Raw genomic sequence first — 25232 nt, 5'->3', positions numbered from 1 at the left:
ATGTTGTGTTGAAAAAAGAAATAAATTTATTTAGAAAATCCAATTATTTACCTGTTAATTACCTGTATATTACCTGATTGAGTAATGACATCCGTACCGTAAAACCGGATAACTTGGGACAGTAGTCTAACTTGGGACAGTTTAACCCCTTCCCTCCAATTCCAACTTACCAGCTGTCTGTGCAATTCATTGCGAGTTCTGGCATTGTAGATTTGTTGGGAACACATCATTGAAAATATTTAATAACGTTTTGAACATTTGATTAACAGCTTAGATACTTTCTAAGTATCTAAGTTATGACTTACAGTCATAACAATCTTCTATTTCCAACCTAGAAATTGAGCCTTTAATAACTTCTATTGTGAACACTCAATTATTACACACAATTATTCTATCAATTATTCAATTATTTTACAGTTGAAGTATTTTTATTATGAATATGAAACATATTATTCAAAATCTAATGTCCCAAGTTAGCCTTCAACCACTCAATTGTATTATTTCAGGCAAATCATATTGGTGTCCCAAGTTACCCAACCTCTGCAGAACAAGTTGGAATAATGATGAAATTGAATGTATATATTTGAAGTATTATTGAAGACCTAAGTTTTGAGCACAGGAGAAATAAACTATTAAAATAATAATGGAACTGAATTTCAAGTCAAAGTTGAAAACTGTCCCAAGTTAGCCGGTTTGACGGTATACAGAATGTCTAACGAAAGGTGTAACAGCCAAATACCATAGATATTTGCAGTTGTCATTACCTACTGTTCAAATCTCCCTAGATACTCCTTCATACTCATTCGAAAGCTTTTGAAATGAAGTTTTCTCATGATAGAAATTTATTGTTACCTTGAAAAAAAAATTGAGAAAACCGGTTTGAAATTTGGCTTTGAACTCGACAAATAAATAAAATGTACTTTTTCAACTTTGAGCACACATAAAAAGTTCAAAATCGTTGAAACAAAGGAACAAATGATATGAATCTTTTGGGAAATTTCTTCCTCTCTCCAATCATATCCTTAGGATCAGATTTTGACTGATAGCTTTCCAGTTATTGACGTTTTAATGACGGTAAGTGGGTCTATTTCAGAATATCTAAAACTGAGGTCGATATAACAAAATTTTACTGGACAATTTTTGTAGCAAATTCAATGTTGAATCTATGATCTACGGCTGTTACAGAGGAAAGGTGATACCGATATATCTGATATGATTTCAACTGTTCATTCTTTTTTATAAAATATTATCAATTACATTCGTCGAGAGAATATATTTCTCAATGATGATATAATAAATGTTTATTATTGACATCAAATAAAATAATCCGCTGATTAATAGCATTCTAAATCGTAAAATAAACGATCTGGCATCGTTGTGGAGTTGGAATAGGATAACGCTATCTGTTTTGTCAAATGATAGACAAGGATAGCAACACCAATGTCAATCAAATATGTGGATCTTACTATAGCAATAGATAAAAAAAATATCAGAGATTGACAATATAGTGTAACAACCGAAACCGGTCTTTCTAACTTTCAATGTGGGTTTTCGACAATTTCTTAGTTTTCTTATTTAATATGAATAAGTACCAAAATATCAACTTCTCAACTACACAAAAAGTAAAAAAAAGAAAATAGTTTGTATTGAAAAATTATTATTCGTTCTTTTTCCTAATATGAAAGATAAAATTTTTAAGAGGAGGCACGAGGATTGGAGAAAGAATTATTATGAATGCGTCCGGTCCAGTCGAAGATGCCATCATCGCTGTAACCCCGTCGTTCGAACAGATCTTTGAATTGTCTCCGGAGCCAATCGTAGTCAGGCTTGTCAAAAAAGTCCAGTTTTCGAGCGTACCTCAAAAAGTTAGCCATTTCCTCTGTAAGTTTTTCAAAAAATCTCAATTAGTACTATGAAAGAGAAAGGAAATTAGAACGGTGCAAACAGAACTAGTGATATTAGAAAAAATACTCAATTGGGCCTATTAAAAAAATTAGTGAGGTCCATGTTATAACGGCAGTGGAGAATGATAGGAGAGCAACGTTGCCGATCCCCTATCTTTTCAATGCCGCCTTCTATAAACGGTAGCTGATACAGGTTTATTAATGTAATATTAACGGTTCATTCTCGTTTAAAATAATCAAATATATCTTATTAAGCAAGAAATTATATTTTTCAATAAATTCATAATGATTTTTAATAAGTAAGATGAAATATTTTGTTAATCAATTATTAATTCTACATTGTTGAAAGACGTTCTGGCAACAGAGCAAAGGGAGAAAGAGATAGCACTATCCGCATTGTTGAATGATAGACAAGGATAGCAATACCATTGCTAATCAAACACTGCCATAATAACTTGGACCTCACTTTAAGAAAAAACTAGAATAATTAGTACGGCACTGTAGAGGTGTGAACAAGACTATAGTAAGGTCCGCATTATAATGGCAGTGGAGAAAGATAGGAGAACAGTGTTGCCGATTCTCTGCCGTGCCACTGCTCTCAATAGATGATAGCTGATACCAGTATTATCTCATATAATATTAACAGTTCATTCTTGTTTAAAAATGATTAATTATATTTATTCCTCAAGAAAAAATATTTTTAAATTAAATGATTAGGCTATATAATGCATTTTCAGGACTCTATTTATGATATTATGTGATAAATACTCAAGCGAAGCAATAATAGTCACAGTCTATACTCCATACAAAATTACTTTTAACTTGGAGGAATATGCGGCGCAGAGAAATGGAGGGAGATCAGCCAATTACAGTGATGAATAGAGCAATAGGAAGAAGCGCAGTTGCCTATTTGTCGATTAGCCTCAGTCAAGTCAGTGCTTGAAGAGAGGAAACTTTGTAAGTTTAACATGAGCGATTGAATATTCACTAGAAAGTAGAGAACGCTGGCCGGTTCAAAACGGCAACATCGCCGCCGTTCCCTACCATCCCTACCGCTCTATGTCTTCTCTGCTGCGCATGTCCATCTCAAGTCAAAAGTTATTTTGTACAGAGAATAGAGTCAGACATTTGTTTTGTCTTGTTTTGTGAGTTTTTAATAAATTGAATTGAATTGAAATTGAAATATGTATGGGAACCCTTCAATAAGTTGGAGACTGTTGTAAATAAGATACTGTAACTTTCAGGATAAGTTATTGGACGAATAGTCTACCTTCTGACGTACAACTGAATTTCAACCCCTCATAAGGGGTGATTGATGGTTTAATTTTTAATGAAATGAGCGGTTGTAACTCGAATATTTTAAAGTAATGTAAACACCCATCATGTGATAGATGAATCATTTTGAAGGCCTTTTCAATACAAGAAAGATGGCATCAATAAAAATGCTCTATGATTCTTGTATCTAAAATGATGGCTGATGGAAGTTTTAGTTTTTAAAGAAATGAGGGTTTGTAACTGAAATATTTCAAATGTGAATACGGTACCCATTGTGTGGTACCACATCATTTTAAAGGCCTTCTAAAAACAAGAAAGATGACATCAATGAAAATGTTCTATGTTTCTATTATCCAAAATGGCGGCAGTATTATCTAAATCCACCATTTCGGATACAAGTATCATAGAACATTTTCATTGATGCCATCTTTCTTGTTTTTAAAAGGCCTTCAAAAAGATGTTCAACACAATGGGTGTTTACATTCAAAATATTCGAGTTAAAACCCCAAGTCACCCCCTTATGAGGGCTGAAATTCAGTTGTATGTCAAAAGGTAGAGTATTCGACCATTAACCTATCCTGAAACTTACAGTACTATTATGTACAACAGTCTCCAAAGGGTTCCCATACATATGACTCACTCTGTATAATACCTGGAAATCCGTCACACAATACGTCAATGGGCGTCGTGCGTTTGATCTCTTTGATATGCCGATAGCGCTCCTTGACATTATCCACCTTGATGCCCTGCCACGGCAGAGACCCGCGCAGAAAGTACACGAACATGTGACCGAGCGACTCGAGGTCGTCCCTGCGACTCTGCTCGCGACCCATGTGAGTGTTGACGCTCATATAGCGTGCGGTGCCCGTCAGCGACTTGTGCTCCCGGTAGGGGATGTGCTCGTCGTTCTCGTCCATAAACTCTTTGGCCAGTCCGAAATCTGCCAACAGACAATAGTTCACACAACTGAAGAAGAAGAAGAAGAAAACAAGAGAAGAAGAAGAAATAGAAGAAAAAGAAGAAGAAGAAGAACAACAACAACAACAAGTAAGAGGAGAAGAAGGAGTAGAAGAAGTAAGAGGAGGAGAAGGAGAAGAAGGAGGAGGAGCAGAAGATGGAAGAGGAAGAAGAAGAAGGTAGGGGAACAGGAAGGAGGAGAAGAAGAAGGATGAGGAGGTGGAGAAGAAGATGATGAAGAAGTAGCATAATACATAGTTTTTTGAGAGTTTAAGAAGAAGAATGAGGAGGAGAAGAAGAAAAAGAAGAAGAAGACAGGAGAAGAAGAAAAAGAAAAAGGAGGAGAAGAAGGAGGAGGAGAAGAAGAAGATGAAGAATAAGTGGAAGAAAAAGAAGAAAACAGGTGAAGAATGAGAATAAGACAGGAGTGAGGGAAGGAGGAGGAGAAGAAAGAGAAGGAGAAGGAGGAGCAGGAGGAGGAGGATGAGGATGAGGATGAGGACGACGAGGAGAATAAGAAAGGACGAGGAGGAATAGGAAGAGGTAGTAAAGAAGAAGGAGACGGGAGGAAGAGAAATTGAAGGAGAAGAGGAATACAGGTGGTGATGAAGAAGAAAAGAAAACAAAAAGAAGACGACAGGAGGAGTGAAAGAAGGAGGAGGATTGGATAAGGATTAGGAGGATGAGGAGGAGGAGAAGAAGAGGAAGAAGAAAAAGAAGAAGAAAAAGAAAAAGAGTCTTTAGTTGGGTCCATGTTAGAAAGTCAGCACCCTACTCTAAAGTTGCTATAACAATGTAAGGGAAACTTGGAATAGAGAAATAAAACATCATATCAAAGAGAATTTAATACTAAGATGAGCATTTATTTTTCACGATGAATTGTTGGAGAGTTATGAGGCCTGGAAGAACAAAATAATGTCAGTGAAAAAGATACAACAGCGTTGCCAATTCTTTGCCTTGCAACTATCTTCTATGGAAGATAGATGATTCTGGTATATCGGATGCAATATTAACTGTTCATCCCTATATATAAATGAATGTCTGTTTGTGTGTTACTTTGTTTGTTTGTTCCCTATAGACTTAAAATCTACTTGACATAACGGCATGAAACTTTGGGAATATGTTGTGTGAATATTGGGGATAGTTTCTGACCAGAAACTTTAATAGGGGGGCTAATAATAATTAAATATTAATTCATTTCACAGACATATGTTTTCGAAATTGTCGGCCGAGCGGCAATGGAAGAACGGAAAGATGTTCATGTTGTGATAATATGATTTAGCATCTAAAGTTACCAGCTGTAATAAACAGGTCACCCTGTGATAAATTATGTACTGGGTATTAAATCAGTAGTTTGGAGTTGAAGTGTAGTTGATTGGTACCAACTGTAAATAATGGTTCCTGAGAAGAACTATACAAATAATCTATTATCAGTCCCATATAATTGAGAAACAGGAAAATGTTGGGAAAAATTATCCACCTAATGAAAGAGATTTGTACTGTCATAGTGCATCATTAATTACTGAAGAATGACAGAATAATCTATTTTTTTCAATTTAGTTTAGCTTATATTTATCCTAAAATGGAAGATGGAAAGAATATGGAATTCTTTGTGATTCATCGTACATCGCATATTATTCCTGGACAATCTATTGACAATCAACAATACTATGAACACATTGAATTCATCTTTGAAACACTGATTTAACCTATATTTTTTTAATTCAACACTTTACTAATAGATATTGCTTCCAACTGATAGAGAAGAATATGTTTTCGGAATAATAAATGCTGCATGACTAAGCACATAGGAAGTCCGTATTAAGATAAAAATGAAAATATTGATTGTCAGATAAATTTAATGATTCACCAAATAAAGTCAAGTGTGACATGAGATACATTGACTTTTTGGCGGTAAGAAGTTCGCCGGGCGAGCTAGTGCTTATTAATAACTAGCAGGTAACCAGTGCTACGCAAGGGTCTGTTTTGGAACTTGACAAACTGAAAACTTGACCGAGTGGAATCTTGAAGAGTTTGAAAGGTTGGGTCGCCATCTAGTTGTCACCCCGATTACTTGACACCTGGTCATTTTGACCATAGACGACTACTTGTACCCTCGTAAAAATATACCATTGCCGTCAAGTTGTCACCCCGACTACTTGACACCTACTGGACCAAAGGTGCCAACTAGTCATGACCGTAAACGACAACTTGACAACTCGCACCCTCGCGTCAGGGTGTCCCCTCGACTAGTTGACACCTCCTTAGAAAGGAGACAAGTAGACGGGGATGGCTCACGTCTACATGACACCTTGCACGCTGGCGTCAAGGTGTCACCCCGACAACTTGTCACCTACAAAGCACCAGTTGGCACAACTTACACCCCCGCGGCGTAGGGAGGAAGGATCAAGCAATGTTTATCACTGGTTATGATGTAGAATTGAATTCTAAGCACTTTTGGTTCAGTAACATTTTCCCGTCAACCGCACGCTTTGGGAGATATTCAATTTTTTTCGAGTTGAAAACATAAAAATGAATAATAACCCCTTTTGATGTAGAACACAATTCTAAACACATTTTGTTCAGTTATATTTTCCCGTCAGTTTACGAGTAAATTGAGCCTAATGCTAGGACAGTCAAATAGTAATTATTATGAAAATGTATCTAGATTATTTCCGAATACTGAAACTTACCCTACTAACCTACGACAAACACTGTTTTCTCCTTTCTTGAAGATGGCGGTCCAATCACAAAATTTTCAGGTTTCACATCTCTGTACACAATTCTTTTACTATGAATGTGCTCGAATCTTGTGAGCTGCAAAACAAAAAATATGGGTACATCAATATTGCTAAAACGTCCAACCATTCTTCAATCAATTTCTATCATACCTAAATTATTACGAGAATATTTAATCTCATTTATGAAGATGAGATTAAATTTTATTCAATCATATGTTATGATTTTTTTTTTTTTTTTTTTTGATTGATGAACTATTAATAATAATAATAATGATAATAATGAATAGTAACAATGTCTCACCCAATGATGAACTATTAATTATTTAATTATCTATCATTATTATTCAATCATGAGAAAATTCATTTTCCTTACGAATAACATTTATTTTTGCAGGAGTAAATCGTCATTACCAAGAACCAACTTAAAATATTAAATTTAAATGAAAATCAACAGGTGTTGTAAAACTCCAAAGTGAAGTCCACGTACACAGTGGAAAAAGAAAGGAGAGCAGCGATGCCGATTCTCTGCCTTGCCAATGCCTTCTATAGAGGAAAGCTGATACCGGTATATCTGATGTACTGTTCATTCTTGTTCAAAATAATCAATTATATGTCATTTATCAAGAACATATTTTTCAATGATTGAATTATAAATTTTCTCATTTAAGGTCAGAAACCAATCTGGCAACGTTGGAGATCTAGAAAAGGGTAGAGCCACAAAAAAAGAAGACTAACTTATTTGTTTTCTAGTGTGTTTGCTTTTTCGTGGTAGAGCTGTCTACTTGGCGAATGCTAGACAAGATTAGCAACACCAATGTTGATCGAATACTGCCATTATAACGTGGACCACACCATAGTATTTTTATTCAAAACGAATTTGGTACGAAATCTACAATATCACTCACACTTGAGATGCAGCCGTGATCAATGAGGAATCTTCAAACCAGTAATTCATATTCAATAATGAATAGTTATTTTCTGTATAATAATAATAATACTAAGGGTGATGTTCATATAAGCTCTTAGGCTTGTGCTTGAGTAATGAGTGAGAGGAATGATGATGAGAGATGACGACTACTTTTTAGGTAGTCGGGACCGACGGCTTATCGTCTCCTCCGAGAGACGGGATCCCCTCTTCAGAATATTCAAGTATTCAAGTGGTATGAATAGTAATTATTCAATAATGTATTCGTGAAGGAGAAAGCCATCTGAAAGGTGTAATTTTACCGTTGTGTTGTGTGTTCAATTTCAATTTATGTTTTTCATTCTCATTCTCGAGGTGTAATTTTCAAACAAAATCACTGTAATCAATGATACTTGAATGGCAAGTTTCAAATTCTTCACAAAAAACATCTTTTTAATCATCTCACTCTCGTTGGACGAGCTTTAGCGAGTTCTCATTTTTGATTTACTGAATGCAGAGTCGTTGTCCGTCTGTTTGTATGTTCTACAATAACTTTAGAGAGAGTTAATCAATCAGCTTCAAATTTTGAACACGTATTCTTCGAACCTTTTTACAGGTCAAGTTCGTTGGACAACTCACTCCTTCGTCTTTTTTCAGGATAAAAAAATAATATTGAAAGTGTATGAGAAAAAATCTGGTGTGGTGCACTCACACAACTTTCCTTGCCGTTATGAAAATTGATCAACTGACGCTAGTGCTCCCGCGCATCTCAAGTCCAGTTTTCTAGGATCTGAGCCAGCTGGTGACAGGACAATAACGCTGGAGACACACGAAGTCTGCTATCTCTCCATAGTGAATGATTTAATAGAATCAACAGTTGCCAACAGTTTGCAATTGAATAATCTTATTTTCTCTAATTTCGAACTTATTTTCAATTCTAGGTGAAAATGTAGAAATTTCCATGCTCAATCTTTTTCAATTGAAATTTTTTGTTCAAATTGCATCTCAAGCCTGATAATTGAAAATCTAAAATCAAACTTTGCATAGATGGTACAGTGCACCTGAAATTTTTACAGATGAACTTTCTGTCAACTTGCTCTTTAAGTAAAGAAACTCAAAATTTGAAAAATAATCAAATAAGGATTAATTAATTAAATTCAATAAATAATCTGCCAATATATATGGCTCCTTTTGGGCGCCACCCAGTCTTTTCGACTGGGAAATGATAGTTCCCGGATAAACACCAGGAAAATGGTAAAATATAAATAAAACTAACCTGAAACTCTTACTCTGGGTCGTGGATTCGGGATTTGTTGAATAAAACAAAAGATTTCCCTACAAGATTCAAATCCTGAAAACTCAACTATGCAGGTTTAAACTGCCCGAACTGTGACAGCCTATAATTGAAATCTCAAGACAGAATCCTTCAGGTAAGCAATGACTTCACAAACGGTTTAAAGAATACGGGCCTCGAAAAAAAATTCGAAATCTATTTACGTGAAAAACCATGCAGCCTTGATTCACAGACCAAAAGTCGACTCAATCTTGTTTGTATAGCATGGAGCTAAAATCATAATATTGCCTTCACGAAACGTGATAAAACACACGTTTCATCTTTGTACATTGGATATCTTCTCGCTTTATCAATTATCTACATTTAATAATGAAATCCGCGACCAGATTTCCAATTCACAAAATAATATTTCAAAAATAGAATAGGTTTTGATGTCATGTATGACATATCAGCCGCCCACCGGCAGACTGGACACTCAGTCTTAAACCCGGGTTCCGAATAAAACAAAAAAAGACATAAGGAAATCCATGCTCTACAAACAATAGTGTAAACCGCAACCACAGATCAACTTTATGCTATCACAATCTAATCTATACTAAATTATAAAATCATATATTGACTCGAAAAATGCTGACAGCAAAATTTTTCAGCAACAATAATTAGATTAACAAAACATTTACTGATTGACATGGAACATTCTGTGTAGGCACAACAACAAATTAATTACAACACAAAACTACGACAAACATTTTGTCGTGACATAGTTACTATGGTAAACAATCATTACAAGATCTACTTCTCAACCTATAATCATGCACCTGCGTTGTGCAGCTCCAAAAATAGAAAAATAAATGATATTGTCAAATGACAAAATATGGATATGACAACTTAGGTAAGTACCTATTATTAAGAAGAGAATAATTTATATAAAATACAATAAGACAATTCAATGAGGAAACTACGTTTTGAAAACAAAAGACTCTTTAAAAACTCGAATGTTAGAAGCTCAATAATCAAGTATCCCTAATAACGATACTTGGCTTAGCCGTGTTAAACGTTACGAGATTGAAAATATACAATTTTATAGTTAAATAAACACATAACAAAGAGCAGTAACAGTAACATTAACCAGCCGAAAACAATATAAAAAACAAAGCTAGTAGAATTAACTATATTATCCCAACTATTTGGTAATTCAACTTTTTCGAAAATATTTGAAGAGATACGATCATGAACAATGATTTCAGGAATCATTAAATGAATATCATCCTTTAAAATTTCACTAATGTTATTGAAAGATGGCCCTCCGTGTGGTTTGAAAACATTAAAATTGAGGGAATTGAGCTTTACCAAATGTAAAGGCAAATAATGTTGAATTTGAGGAATACTAGAGGTTTAAATCATAAGGAAACGTAGCACGTACCACCACGTGATTCTTCTCCTCCACAGAGCAGCTACATGGAAGATCCAGATAAGTCGCTCCGGGATGATGAGGTTCTAGTGCGTGAGACGATCCATCCTCGCATGATATACGAGATCCTTGTTGAATATTGGAAATGATGTACTCCGTAGGTGAATATTCCACAACAGCCATCGCCTCTCCTGCCGGACTACAGTCCAACCGGCAAAATTGGTGTAGCTCCCGAAGATCCGGCGACGACAAAACGTGCTCCATACACCGTGATGAAATGTGACCATCCCTCAGGCTCCTTGGTAAGTAGCAGAGGAAGTCCTCCTGCGGCTGACAGGTAGACAAATGACGACCGGAGATAAGTTGCATCCGTCCGTCTCGCACCCGCTTAGCCAGCACGAAGTCCTTCGTCGGCAGCTGACACGATTGGTTCCTGAAGTATTCGGCGCCAGGATATGATGAAACAGCTGATACTGCCCGTCTGCGCTTATTAATGGCACCTTCAAGCTCAACACAACTGCCTCATCCCTGAAGATACATGTAGTAAGGGGAAGTTCATAGTAGCGCTGCAGCTCCTCTAACGACACAGCTAGACGATATCCTTGCAATTTATAATGTTTCTCCAGCTTGAATAAATCCGTTTGCAAAATAACTGGATTCACCATGCTGGGTGATAGATGCTTCTTGTCACAACGCTCCCGCGCTGAACTAATGAACTCCTGCCTTGCCAATACGTTAATGTGTGAATAAAGATGAAAAACGTTTGCGAGAAGTTGCTGTTTAAAAAACAAATCCTCCTCATACTGATTTTTTTTTTTGAATGTTCAGAATTTAATTCTCCACAATATTACATAATTCAAAATTCCGGTCAAACATAAGGTATCCCTTATTATAGTTATTACTCCTTTTATGGATATTATTTCTAGTCCTTTGAAGTTTGCTACCATGTCTCTAGCCCACCCAATTGAAAGGGCTACGCGCTGTCCCTGGAATATAAGGATCTATATGGCCCGTAATAAATTGGGACTCCATGCTGAGATACCACATTCTGGTAAATATATATATATTTTTTTTTAATTTATTTATTTTTGTATATGATACCTTGTCAAGCAGCCTCTTTAGGGTTCGCTTAAGATAGCTTATTTATTCAATAAACGTTTTTTTTTCTATTATTATTCTATTCTATTCCACTTATGCCTACTATAATGAACTTTATGCCTACTCACCATTGGATGCAATCATTCTGTAAAATTTCTGCTCCAATTGGAGTTGATGATTCTTGGTCTTAAATGGTTCCTGTGGAAATGCAAATAAGCAAAACACAAAAACACAAAAAGTACCCTAATATAATGAGGTCCACGTTATAATGGCCGCATTTGATTTATAGACTATTGCCCTTGCTATCCTTGTCAATCATTCGAAAAGCAGGTAGCGTTATCCTTTTCTACCTCTGTAGCATTTCCAGATCGTTTTTCAACAATGTGGAAATAATTAATTAACAAAATATTCAATCTCATTTATGGAATTCATTATTGAATCATTGAAAAATATATTTTCTGGCCGAATAAAATATAATTTACGTTTTTCCATATAATGATCGTTTTTCAACAATGTGGAAATAATTAATTAACAAAATATTCAATCTCATTTATGGAATTCATTATTGAATCATTGAAAAATATATTTTCTGGCCGAATAAAATATAATTTACTATTTTTAAAAATAATGAACAGTTTCATCAGAGATACCGGTCTCAGCTATCCTCTTTAGAAGGAAGTGGCAAGGAAGAGAATCGGCAACGCTGTTATCCTTTCTTTCTGAACTGTCATTATAATGTGGACCTATAATAACTAAACTTTAGTAACAAACTAGTATTTAAATACACATATTATTAATTTCATGTTTTAATTATATTCTTTCTATACTGTACTAAGTATATACAGAGTGAGTCATTTATGCATGGGAACCCGTCAATAAGTTGGAGACTGTTGTAGATAAAATACTGTTACTTTTAGGATAAGTTATTGGTCGTAAACTCTACCGTTTGACTACAACTGAATTTCAAACCCCTCATTTTAAATGTAAACACCCATTGTGTGGTACATATTATTGAAGGGCTTTTCAAAACAAGAAGAAACATCAATAAAAATGTTCTATGATACTTGCATCCAAAATGGAGGCTCATTGATGTTTTAATTTTTAATGGAATGAGGGTTGTAACTATAATATTTTAAATGTAAGCACCCATCGTGTGGTGAATAATTTTTAAAACAAGAAAGATGGCATCAATAAAAATGTTATATGATTCTTGTATCCAGAATGAATTGAAGTTTTAGTTTTTTTAAGAAATGATTGGTGAAACTTCAATCAGCTGCCATTTTGGATACAAATATCATAGAACATTTTTATTGATGTTTCTTCTTGTTTTGAAAAGCTCTTCAAAATTATGTACCTACCATACAATAGGTGTTTATACATTTAAAATATTCGAGTTACAACCCTTAAGTCACCCCCTTTATGAGGGGTTGAAAACCAGTTGTATATGTCAAAAGGTAGAGTAATCGATTATTGAAGGGTTCCCATACATGTGACTCACTCTGTATAATAATATTAAGCCTACTTATTCAAAAAAATGATCCATATCTCACGCTACCAAAAGTGTATTTTCCTCATAAAGAACAGACTCTTTTTCACACACAGGCTTGAAAATCTTCGTTCTCTCTCTCACACTCTCTCTCACTCTCTCTCTCTCTCAAAATCTCTCAATCCCTCTTTCTCTATCTCACTGTATCTCTCTCTCACTCAATCAACCTCTTTCTTTTTTTCTCTCTCTCTCGTTCCTTCCTCTTTTTCGCTCCTCTCCCTCCTTCTCTCTCTCTCTCACTCTATTCCTCTCAAAATCTCTCAATCCCTCTTTCTCTATCTCACTGTATCTCTCTCTCACTCAATCAACCTCTTTCTTTTTTTTTCTCTCTCTCGTTCCTTCCTCTTTTTCGCTCCTCTCCCTCCTTCTCTCTCTCTCTCTCACTCTATTCCTCTCAAAATCTCTTAATCCCTCTTTCTCTATCTCTCTGTATCTCTCTCTCGCTCAATCAACCTCTTTCTTTTTTCTCTCTCTCTCGTTCCTTCCTCTTTTTCGCTCCTCTCCCTCCTTCTCTCTTTCTCTCTCTCACTCTATTCCTTCCATCTATCTATAATATTCATAGATAACCAGAACTATTTCAAAATATATTCTTCCTCTTCAATATGGAAAAATAGAATCGATGTAGGTACAGAGCTATTCGATCGTAACTTAAACGATAGAATAAAATATCTATAATGATCTATGATCTATTCTATGAATATGGATCTATGATCTATACTAGAAATATATGCTCATTTATTATTAATTTCAAGGTATTAAACAAATTAATTTTATGACTGAAATCATACTTACAAGTTTTATAGCAACTATTTCGTTGTTGTAGATGTTTTTACCTGCCAGAAAGTAACAAGAATTATTGAATAAATTCTACAAGATCAAAAAAATCTTTGTAGGTGGTATATTACAACTATAACCGATTGAACGAAAAAATTATAGTAAATGGAGAAAGTGAATAATAATTATATAGAGACATACATTTCAATATATAGAGACAGTGAAAATAAAAATCTACTTTGTGAAAATAATTAAGAACTGAAAATTTTGTGAAGTAAACAACCACAAGACTTAACCTATTTCGGACTATGTGTAACCTTATCTAAATTTGGGAGAGGAATAGCACAAGGTTACCTTATTTTTTCTCTCCCTATCATTTCAATGATGTAGACTACTTATTGTTTGAATCAATATAAAGAATAAAAAATGAAGTGAATGAGACAGAGAGCGTTCTGCGTTCCTATAGGTTTCTTTTTTATTTAATGCGATTTTTTCTTGTGCGTGGGTAATGGAAAGTGCGTTTGTGAATTGATGCGATGATCAAACGTCCATGCCTTCGGCAGGATTCGAACCTACGAAACAGGTAGAACTAGCAGACCGAAGTTTGTAACGCTCCTTTCCACTAGACCAACCCGGCCAGCAATATTCTACATCTATACAGTACCAAGGAGATTCATCTAAAATATGGATATAGAAACCTAAAGTCGCAGATAGGTACAGTAGCTCTTTTTCTGACCAATATTAATATCGATGAGTGATAAAAATTATTAATAAACATGATGAGTTAATAGCTGCCTTAACACAACTGTTTGATAATTTTAAACAAGAGCAAAATGCTAGGTTTGATGAGCAAAATGCTAAGTTTAATGCTAGGTTTGATGATATGAAGCAAGAATTTGCTGAAACATTGAGAGATAATCATGAAGATGAAAACAAATTGAAGCATGATAATAGTAGTGTTAAGATACAAGATCAGCTCATTCAAGTTTCTGACAATGTAGGCCTAGTTACTGTTGTTGAAAAAATCAACCCTAATGAGATAGTAGAATTGAGTAAAGAAGTAGGTAGGGAGTTGTCTTCATTGAAAGTCAACTATCAAGAAAGTACTATTGCTACATTGAAGGTTAGGAAAACAGTAAACAAATCGAATGTTTCTATGGATCAGATTACTACATCGAAAGTTAGGAAAACAGTAAATAAAATGAATGATTACATGAGACAGGTTTCTGTAGAGGTTAGGAAAAATGTAAACAAAATGAATCTTGCTTTGAGTCAAGTTGATGAGTTCAACTTTCAACTGAAAATTGAAAAGGTGTATGCAATGCATTCTCAAGTGAACATGACGAACTTTTGTAGGCAAAACTGCTTGGTTGAAATAAATGAACCCATGAACAATAAAATCATGTTCTTGAAGAAAACAAAACGCAAAGTCTCCATCGATGTGTTAGTATTCAAAGGTTGTTTCAAGTTGCTTACTTACAAGATGATGACAGTGAATCACATGATGAAAGGGTATTCCCCAACACACAATGATTAGGAATCCTGTGTCATGCCGGGATTCAGAATAGCAATGACCGTAAATACTACGTATGGTAAGAGTCCATAATTGTATCTTTTTTCTTTCCTGTAGCCTATTTTCTTGGCCCTTAATCTTTTCAATTTTCGATTCTTTCCTGTCTTTGTGTAATATTCAGTAAAATTCTTCTATGATGCATATCTTAACCAATCTTGTCCATAGTCATTTAAATTTGTATTTTTCTGAAATAATTTTGGAAGTTAAAATAGTAGCTTATTTTCCTAATCTTTAATTTGTTGATAAAACTTAACTTTTCTAAAATCTATCCATTGTTGTGTAAATAATTGTTTGCTTGCGGTATATTTTTTCATCATGTATTACATATTTTAATCATGTCTATTTTTTTCAGGTATCATATTAGGTAATTAGGTTTTTCAGAGCAATTATGTCCCATGTTCTCATCTTTCATTGCATATCGTGCCATAAGCCATATGTAATTAGGTTATAGTTTTCTTCTGGGCTTTTAACCCATTTTGCATTTTATTTTTTCTTTGCTGTCCAATACTTTGGATTTTTGGTAGACAAGTAGGTGTGATTTTTTTTAGAGGTGTGGGCGTGAACCACATACGGCTGGACTCGATTATCTGACCTACTTGTTTGCGATATAAAAACCTTATGACTGCAACAACAAATGTTTGTAAAACCTTTTGCATACTTTTGTTTTTGTGGTCCGATACTAGAGTCTGCTATCACATTGCCTTACAGACATCTAGGAACTATCCACCCAGTCACAATAGTCAACATATTTTTTCCTTCACCAGTTGTTTTTGTGGGAGTGATAGCTCACAATTATAACAAATTAGAGTCATACTTGGAATTTACAAAATTCCATAGTAGTATATTTTATTAAATATACTTCCTCATGAAAGTTCAGTACTGACATGTAGGATAGGCTCTAATTAATCTTTCTCTTCTTTGTATTGTTTTAGGGAATTTATTTACCCAGTTTTCTTTTTCTCTTGTTTGTATTTTTTAGGGAACTTATTTACCCATTATTCATCTTGATCATCTTTGTATTATAATCTTGAAATGTTTATACTTATTATACAGTCTTTAAATTTTAAATTATTTTAAAAAATAATTGGTTTAATTTAAAACGTTGTGTTATATTATCAATTGAAATGAGTTAAAGGCTAAAATTTTTCTAAAGTGTTTTGTAATTGATATTTTTTTTTTAAATTTTAAAACTGTTTGTTCTATAAATTTTGATATGATTGATTATCGTTTGAAATGGATGCTGGAGTGTATGTAGAATTTTTAGTGGGGTTTGTTGATTAGAATTTTGCTGGTATGTGATTGTTTTTTGAGATGGAAACCCATTATTGCCTAAAGAAGGAATAACAGAGGTTATGACTTAGAGAGGCAGTAATGAGATAATATTTTTTGTGTTGATTACTTATGTTGATTGCCATAGATGCAAAAATAATGATTAATAATGTTGATTGCCATAGATGCAAAATGATGATTAATTATGAATATTGTTTGCCTTTGAAGCAAAATATTATTGATGTTTTGAATGGTTTCTTGTTTAATGATTGATAGTAAAGTTTTGTCATGAAATGTAGTTTGTGTTTAGAACATTGAAGAGTCGAAATAAACTATAGTATCCAACAAACGATAATTAACAATATTAAATAATTTGCTTTTTATACAATTTTTGAACAAAATTAAAACTAAATAATTTTGAAACCCTGAATGATAAATCATAAATGTGAAATGAACATGCTATAAATGAAATGTTATATTAAATAATAATGAAATGCAAATATATTATGAAATGATTGAATAGAAGACCAAATGTCTGAAATTATTGAAATATGTATTGAAATTAAATTTTTGTTGTGTTGTTATGATGTTTGTTTTTTACAATTTTGATAATGATACAGGGTGTTATGAAATTATATTTCTATTTTGAAGAATGGATTAAAATGTTGATATTTGAACAGTGAATAAATGAATGATTTTTTTTAAATTTATCATTGATATGTCCATATTTCACAATTTATGTATTGCTGACTGTATAATAAGATGTTAACAAATTTCAATTTTATATATATTTAAAATTAATTTTATGTGTATTAGATTGTATGGATAGCCTAATCAAGTTTTTCTTCTTAGTTTATAAGCATTTTAAGACAACAGGTACAGCACAGACATTAACATTGAAATAGTTATCATGTGAATCTCGAAATCAGTAACAAGTGAACGCCATGAAGAGTGTTAAGAACATTTGGGTGATTTTCAAACTAGTGTGACATATCTACGCCTAAATCTACGCTGCAGCCTAAACCAATAACTACGCTAATATCAACGCCGATGCCTGTGCTGATATCAATGCCTGCGCCAATGCCAATAGCTACGTCAATGCCTGCGCCAATGCCAAAATCTGCGCCAATGCTGCACCAATGCCAATAGCTACGCCAATGCCTGCACCAATGCTGATGCCAACAACAAAAATCAATGCCAATGCCTGCGCCAATGCCAATAGCTACGCCAATGCCAAAATCTGCGCCAATGCCAAAATCTGCGCCAATGCCAACAACAAAAATCAATGCCAATAGCTACGCCAATGCCTGCGCCAATGCTGATGCCAACAACAACAATCAATGCCAATGCCTGCGCCAATGCCAATAGCTACGCCAATGCCAAAATCTGCGCCAATGCCAACAACAAAAATCAATGCCAATAGCTACGCCAATGCCTGTGCCAATGCTGATGCCAACAACAACAATCAATGCCAATGCCTGCGCCAATGCCAATAGCTACGCCAATGCCAAAATCTGCGCCAATGCCAACAACAAAAATCAATGCCAATAGCTACGCCAATGCCTGCGCCAATGCTGATGCCTACGCCAAAATCTACGCCGATGCCTGTGCTGATGTCAATGCCTGCGCCAATGCTGATGCCAAAATCTGCGCCAATGCCAACAACAAAAATCAATGCCAATAGCTACGCCAATGCCAAAATCTGCGCCAATGCTAATGCCAATGCCTGCGCCAATGCCAATATCAACGCCGATGCCAAAGCCGACACCAAAGCATACACAAATAGCAATGCCAATGCTTATTGCTGACTCTGTATCTCAAACTTCAACACTACTGCATTACCTGGAGGTAATTGCCATCCATGTTCACATTCACAACTTTGAATTCAGAAGAACAGTCACAGTATCATGAAAGAATTGATTCAAAAAATCCTCTCCTAAATTATTCCTGTATGCAGAACTCTAAACCTTGAAAGCTGAAAATATCAAAAAACCAAACCTTACCTAAATTAATCCTCACCTAAATTAATCCTGTATGCAGCGTCTATCTCTTTTCCAAAAAACGAATTACATTGTCATTTCAAGCCTGAAATGTACATTGTATAATTACAAACATGATACAAAATTTATGTGACTCTGTATTGAATTTGGAATGCAGCTGTCTACTACAAACATGAAGCAATGCTAACTGAGATGTCACCTGTATCGAGTTTGGAATGCAGCCGTCTACTACAAACATGAAGCAATGCTAACTGAGATGTCACCTGTATCGAGTTTGATATGCATCAGTCGACTACAAGTATCAGCCCAACACTACCTGCATCCAGATCAGCCCAACACTAACGTCATCACACTGGAGTCACACTTAACTGAAAATCATACTGAGTGCCTTAACGGACTGTTTTCCAAAATGTGCATCAATAAAATCAACCGCGTCAATAGTGAAAGAAATGAACATTTTTTGATTTATTGTAATTTTTATGTGAAAATTAAATGTAACAATTCATCAATTCACTTAAAAAAAAAAAAAAAAAATAATAATAATAATAATAAATTTTTCATTCAACATACTAAATTTTTTTATGCAATAAAAATTAAATTTTCTATCTATTAAATTTATGTGCAATTTCAAAAAACTATTCTTTACATATTAAACTTTCTGTTGAGATATTTTTCTTTAAATTATAAAGCTAAATCAAAAGTAATATTGATATTCTATATTTTGAAATATTGTTTGGAAACATATAACAAACGCTATTGATGAATTTTTATAATAATTTTCAATATTTTTGGATGACATGTAATGTTTTTCTAGAAAAAATTGTTACTGTTCTCAAATTTAAATTTCAACAATTTTCATTAGGGTGACATGTATTGTTTTTCTAGAAAAAATTGTTACTGTTCTCAAATTTAAATTTCAACAATTTTCATTAGGGTCAATGTAATTTTTTTTCTTTAAATTTTCAAACAGTAAAATTTTTTTATGTCAAGAGGGGGGTATTTGTAATATTACATTTTTCTTCTCACATTTGAATCGAATCTTCAATTCGAGATCTATGGAACTTTATAGTAAATGTCAGAGTTATCAATAGACGGATAAACTTTTTGATGGAGAATTTATTATCGTAAATGTTTGTTGCATTGTTCCATAATGTCACCGAGGCAGGGTTAACAAATTACTGGATAAACAGTTTATTTAAATAGAATATATATAAAAAATTTTAAAATAACATTTTCAAAATAAAGTTTTATTGAGAACAGATGTAGAATATGAATTCTAAACTTGTAAATTATAATATTTTGGTGACGTGTCTATAATGTGGGAGGCGTTGTCTTCGTGACTGGCAACTTGTGTCTTTTTCCTGTTCGATCTTCTTCTGAAAAACATGGCTGGCTGTTGCTTGTATAATTTTGTGCTCTGAGTTATTGTCTGTTTAAATGAATTTATTAATGTTTTAGATTGAAGTTTATATAAATTTTTGTGCAAAATTCGCTATTAGTGTAGTAAAGCCAATAGCCACTGTGTTTCAACTGTAAACTAGATAAGTATTTTAGTTCGTAGTTACTTGAAATCATTAGGCTTGTAAGTTATTGTTCTTTGTATATTTCTGTGTTTTGCCAAAATTTTCATCTGAAGATTATAAGTTAATTTGCTCTGAAAACTGGATTTCTCATTCATAGGCAATAGATCCATTCACAGTTTATCAAGAATCTATTTTATTGGAGCCGACAACTTTCCTTAGGTGATAGGTGTTAAATGCTAATCCAACCGTTTAAGGAAAAATTGGTAGCACGGCAATATGTTGCGCATTTATGGCGAAACAGGATAATAGATTTTCATGAAATTTGACAGGCATGTTCCTTTTTTAATTGCGCGTCGACGTATGTACAAGGTTTTTGGAAATTTTGCATTTCAAGGATAATATAAAAGGAAAAAGGAGTCTCCTTCATACGGCAATATTAGAGTAAAAATCAGTCTATAGAGTTATTCATCATACATCAGCTGACAAGTGATTACGGTACACAGATGTATGGAGAAGCCAGTCTATTGCTGTATTTCCATAAGGTCTATAGTTTCAATCAGGTACTTGTGGATGAGAATACTGCGTGTGGTTTACTGTTCACAGAACTACTAGTATATAATGCCATTGAATAAAGATAGGAGAACAGCGTTTCTCTGCCTTGCCACGGCCTACTATATAGAAGATAGCTGATTCCGGTATATTTCATGCAAGATCAACTGTTTATTCATGTTGAAATAATCTATTATATTTTATTCACTTTTGAATACTTAAATTAAGACATAGCAGTCTGATTTCTATGATAAAAAGCTATTTATGGTTCTACTCTCGTTTGTGAAGCGCTTTCGGACGCTAAAAATCAGAGTGCTATGTCAAGCAGAGGTGTGCTCAAGCACAGACTACTTGGGGCATAGCCACTGCACCACTGCCCCACTGCACCTGTGGAGATGTGCAGACGATGCAGCACTTGGTCGAAGACTGCCCACTGTATTCCTATGAATAAGGGGGACTCAATGGTATTCACCTGGCGGATGAGCGTGCCATGTCTTGGCTGGAGGGGACTGTGAGAGAGCTTGGCATTTGACCTACCAAAAATGAAGAAAACCCGACGAGACATATTTATGTTGAATATTATGAACCCTATATGTACGTTTGATTCATTAGTTAGTCTATATGTTGTTGTTTGTGTGTTTTATTACTGAACTGGGCCTGAAAAAAGCATAAGCATATATTTATTTATTTTATTTATTTAGCGTATGGCAGTATACACAACACATTTATGATCACAAAATTCGAAAAAAAAGAAAACAATAGAAAATTCATATATAAAACGAATGAAAATTTCTTAGTCACTTTTGACCTGGAAATTAGAGGCATGCTTCCAGGGTATTTAAGTAGGCTATTGATGCTGGTTCAGCCACCAGGAAATCTTCATGTGCACCCGTGTATGCTGAACTGGGACACTCCTCCACTATGTGTCTCACAGTCTGGACTGCTCCACACTCACAGAAAGGGGAGTCAGCCTTCCCCCACTTATGCATCAGATAGGCACATCTACCATGATGAGTTCGTACCCTATTCAATGCCGACCATGTTTTACGAGGCAAATCGAAGCCTGGTGGCATTTTGGCTACAAATGGGATGTCAATGTTCTGCTTTGCTGATAAACTCTTGAGTCTTTCTAAGTATCAATAAATCTGTGGTTTTTTGACAATTTCTTAGTCGTTTTCATTCAATATGAATAATTACCACAATATTAACTTCTCAACTACACAAAAAATATATATATATAAATAAACGATTATTTCATCAAGAATGAACAGTTAATATTACATCAGATATGCTGGAATCGGCTTATAGGTATTCTATAGAAGGCAGTGGCAAGGCAGAGCTTATGTGCATCGTTAAAAAACGATATGGCAACGTTGCAGAGGTATGGGAGGATAGCGTTATCTGCTTTGTCGAATTCTTCATATTTTTTCCATGATTATTTAAAATCTTTGTATTTCCTGAGTTAGTTACAATAAATTTTTGTTATCTGTATTATTTATTTTTGCATAAGTATCATTTCTTTCATTTTTTATCATTTGTATTTGTAAACTTTTTATTGTAAAGGAGACATATTTGGGGAAACCCGTTGACTAATAAATTGAGGATGGATAAATAAATATCACTGTTTATCGAATAATGTCATTATAACGTTATCCTCAGTATAGGGAAGGACACATCCCTATCTTTCATGAACTAAATATTCAAAGTGAATTCTCAAAAGTAATAAAAAAGTGCTAGCCTAATAAATAAATAAATATAGTAGGGATTAAATTCTAGCACGGTACTGTATATAGAAGAAGACTACCAGTCCTATATATAGCGTGATTTCTTCTTGTATATACCGTGATTCCTAGTTTATGTAGTGTACAGTGTTTAATACACAACTAATGTTGTGTCATACATAAACATATATTTTATGTGTATAGGTATATGTGAAATATAATTTCTGACGTTGTCCATAACTATTGTAATGTTGAACGGCAATACAATTATATTTATTTATGTATTGTCAATTACCCATACGAACTTCACCAAAGTTTCCTTTGCCAATTTTGCGACCAACTTTAAAGTTAGGGCCAACCATCATTAAATTAGTGCTTGAAACATTGAGCAAAGTTCTTCTGCCTTCGGAAACAGTTGATTCTCGGCGGTTTTCCAATTCATCCTGTTCCAAACAACATCAAAATTGAAGCGGAGAATTACAGCGGAGGTCTACCTATATATTGAGGTCCACGTTATAATGGCAGTATTTGATTAACATTGGAGTAGCTATCCTTGTCTCTATCATTCAACAAAGCAGATAGCGCTATCCTTTTCTACCTCTGCAATGTTTCCAGATAGTTTTTCAACTATGTAGGTACAAATATAGTTGATTGACAAAATATCCAATCTAAATAACGAAAGTTCATGATTTGATCATTGAAAAATATTTTTTCTAGCCGAAAAAAAAATTTAATTGATTATTTTGAACAAGAATGAGCAGTTGATATCACATCAGATATACCGGTATCAGCTATAGAAGGCAGTGGCAAGGCAGAAAATTGGCTGTTCTCCTATCTTTCTCTACTGCCATTAAAGGGTAGACCTCACTTTAGTTCTAATCAACATAATTTCAATTTCAAGCTAATAGAATATCTAGATACGAATAAACAGGCAGATAAATGTAGATTCACACCACATCATTCATCTTGAAAATCCGTATAAACCGATATAGGCTACCGGTACCTAATTAATTCCAAAGCCAGAACTGTTGATTTTTTCAATGCCTCTACCTCTCATAAGCCACGTATACACCAAAGTAGTCAACAAAATGTTGTTTACTGATAATAGTTTTTTGTTTTATTAAAGTGGTGAATTTTTTTAGTACAAAACAAGTTAATTGTTGCTGTGCTTATTGAAAAATTGGCAACATAATGCCAAAATGTTTTGAAGTATTAGTTGAAACTCTGGTGTAAAGGTGGCTTTAAAGTTACTCAGTAGGCCTATAATGTTTATTTGCGTACAGTTTGCTACAGCGCACACTTTAAGGCAGACGCATTCAGCAATAACAGACGAATTTATGCAGACAGACGGAGGGAACATTCCTCTTTAGGCGTTCAAATTCTGCAACACACGCAAACGTTCGTCTGTCTGTACATGTCTGCATTCATACGTTTGACTTTTTATGTACCGTATGTTTGTTGTAATCGTTTTCCTCACAGCTTAAATAATAATCAACATTTTTATATTCAACTCACCGCAAATATTTGCGATAAAGCTGAAGTTTTGATCTATCTGTTGATATGAGAGGGTTGATTTTAATTGAACAGTGTATAGCGTATAAACAAAGTTGTTTTTAGCAATATGTGCATAAAAGCAGGTAGGTGGGTACTTTCAAAACTGTACGAAAAGATGCCCTAATTGCTTGTAGGGAGTTTTCACTTTTCTACATAAATTAAAAAACAATTTATAATACTTAAATTTTAAAAACACATTTATAAAGTAAAAATGCACTTGAACCTACTATTGGTGGCCTCTCTAGACTAAGTTTCTACAGTATGATTATGACCCACACCAGGTCAAAACGATCGTCACTACCAATATAGCCTAGTACGGTACAGTAAGTGTATTTTTACTTCATAAGTGTTTTTTAAAATTAAAGTTCTATTTCATTAGTAAAAAAATACGGATATGAAACAAAGCTATTCGTAGTATTTAAAAAAATAGGAATGTCTTTCTTTAAATATTTTTGTTATTGCAGTTATGTTTACTTTGAAAAGCAAAACAAATCAAATAATAAAATATATTGATAAATTCACAGATAATTTAAATTCATGATTGAAAATTAAGTAATTAACTAATAAGTACAGAATGTAAATAGAGAATCAGTAATCGATGTATTAACTCACCATTATTCCAAGTTGTTTATTTATCTCTAACCAAATTATACACCTTTCAAATATTGGTGATCTTAATTTCCAGTAGGTTATTTACTACATAACGATTTTTTAATGGAGATTTTCAAGTTTTCACTTAAATTTAAAGGTTAACACCAAGAAATCCATGGGATTAATCAAGGTCACTCTATTGTCATTGGAGCTAATAGATTAGAATATTTTTATCATCAATCCTAAAAAGTGTGTATGCAAGCCAGTTATAGATAAGCAAGATAACAGCTGATAAGAGCAATTTTTCTATACTGTATTTTAAGGGTATAGAAACCTGTAACCATTGAGGCACTTTTTGCACCAGTGTTCTCAATTGAAATTTCAACATATTTCGGAAATTTGTAGCTATTTTTTTAAAAAACAGCAACTTGTTCTTTTTACAAAAAATAATTATTACTATTTGAAGAAAACTAGGCTATTTGTGAACAAAATTTTGTTGACAACTGTAGTGTAGGCGAAACGTGGCTTTACACAGTATGTAGTCAAAT

The 25232-nt window shown here is 33.9% G+C and overlaps 1 protein-coding gene across 1 annotated transcript; it reads right to left on the bottom strand.

Moving 5' to 3' along the window:
• Window positions 1-1387: 1387 nt before the first annotated feature.
• On the bottom strand, window positions 1388-24916 carry LOC111046930 (casein kinase I-like). The gene is made up of 6 exons (XM_039435420.1): window positions 24706-24916; window positions 22835-22982; window positions 13923-13963; window positions 6839-6953; window positions 3832-4119; window positions 1388-1879 (listed from the first exon to the last, which is right to left on the bottom strand). Exons 1-6 carry the CDS (start codon window positions 24706-24708, stop codon window positions 1695-1697), a joined length of 780 nt encoding a protein of 259 aa, XP_039291354.1. The 5' UTR covers window positions 24709-24916; the 3' UTR covers window positions 1388-1694.
• Window positions 24917-25232: the final 316 nt, after the last annotated feature.

The sequence above is a fragment of the Nilaparvata lugens genome, chromosome 9 (genome assembly GCF_014356525.2).
Source record: "Nilaparvata lugens isolate BPH chromosome 9, ASM1435652v1, whole genome shotgun sequence".
NCBI lineage: Eukaryota > Metazoa > Arthropoda > Insecta > Hemiptera > Delphacidae > Nilaparvata > Nilaparvata lugens.
The sequence above is the reverse complement of the archived record's forward strand: the minus strand, read 5'-3'. Positions and strand labels throughout refer to the sequence as shown.

Bases quoted from the DNA above. Each gene is read 5' to 3' on its own strand.
- LOC111046930 (XM_039435420.1), bottom strand. The intron at 6,954-13,922 runs GTAAGTATGATT...TTTGTTTTGCAG, and splicing joins AAATAGTTGCTATAAAACTT to CTCACAAGATTCGAGCACAT. The intron at 1,880-3,831 runs GTATTATACAGA...AAAAACTTACAG, and splicing joins ATTGTGTGACGGATTTCCAG to AGGAAATGGCTAACTTTTTG.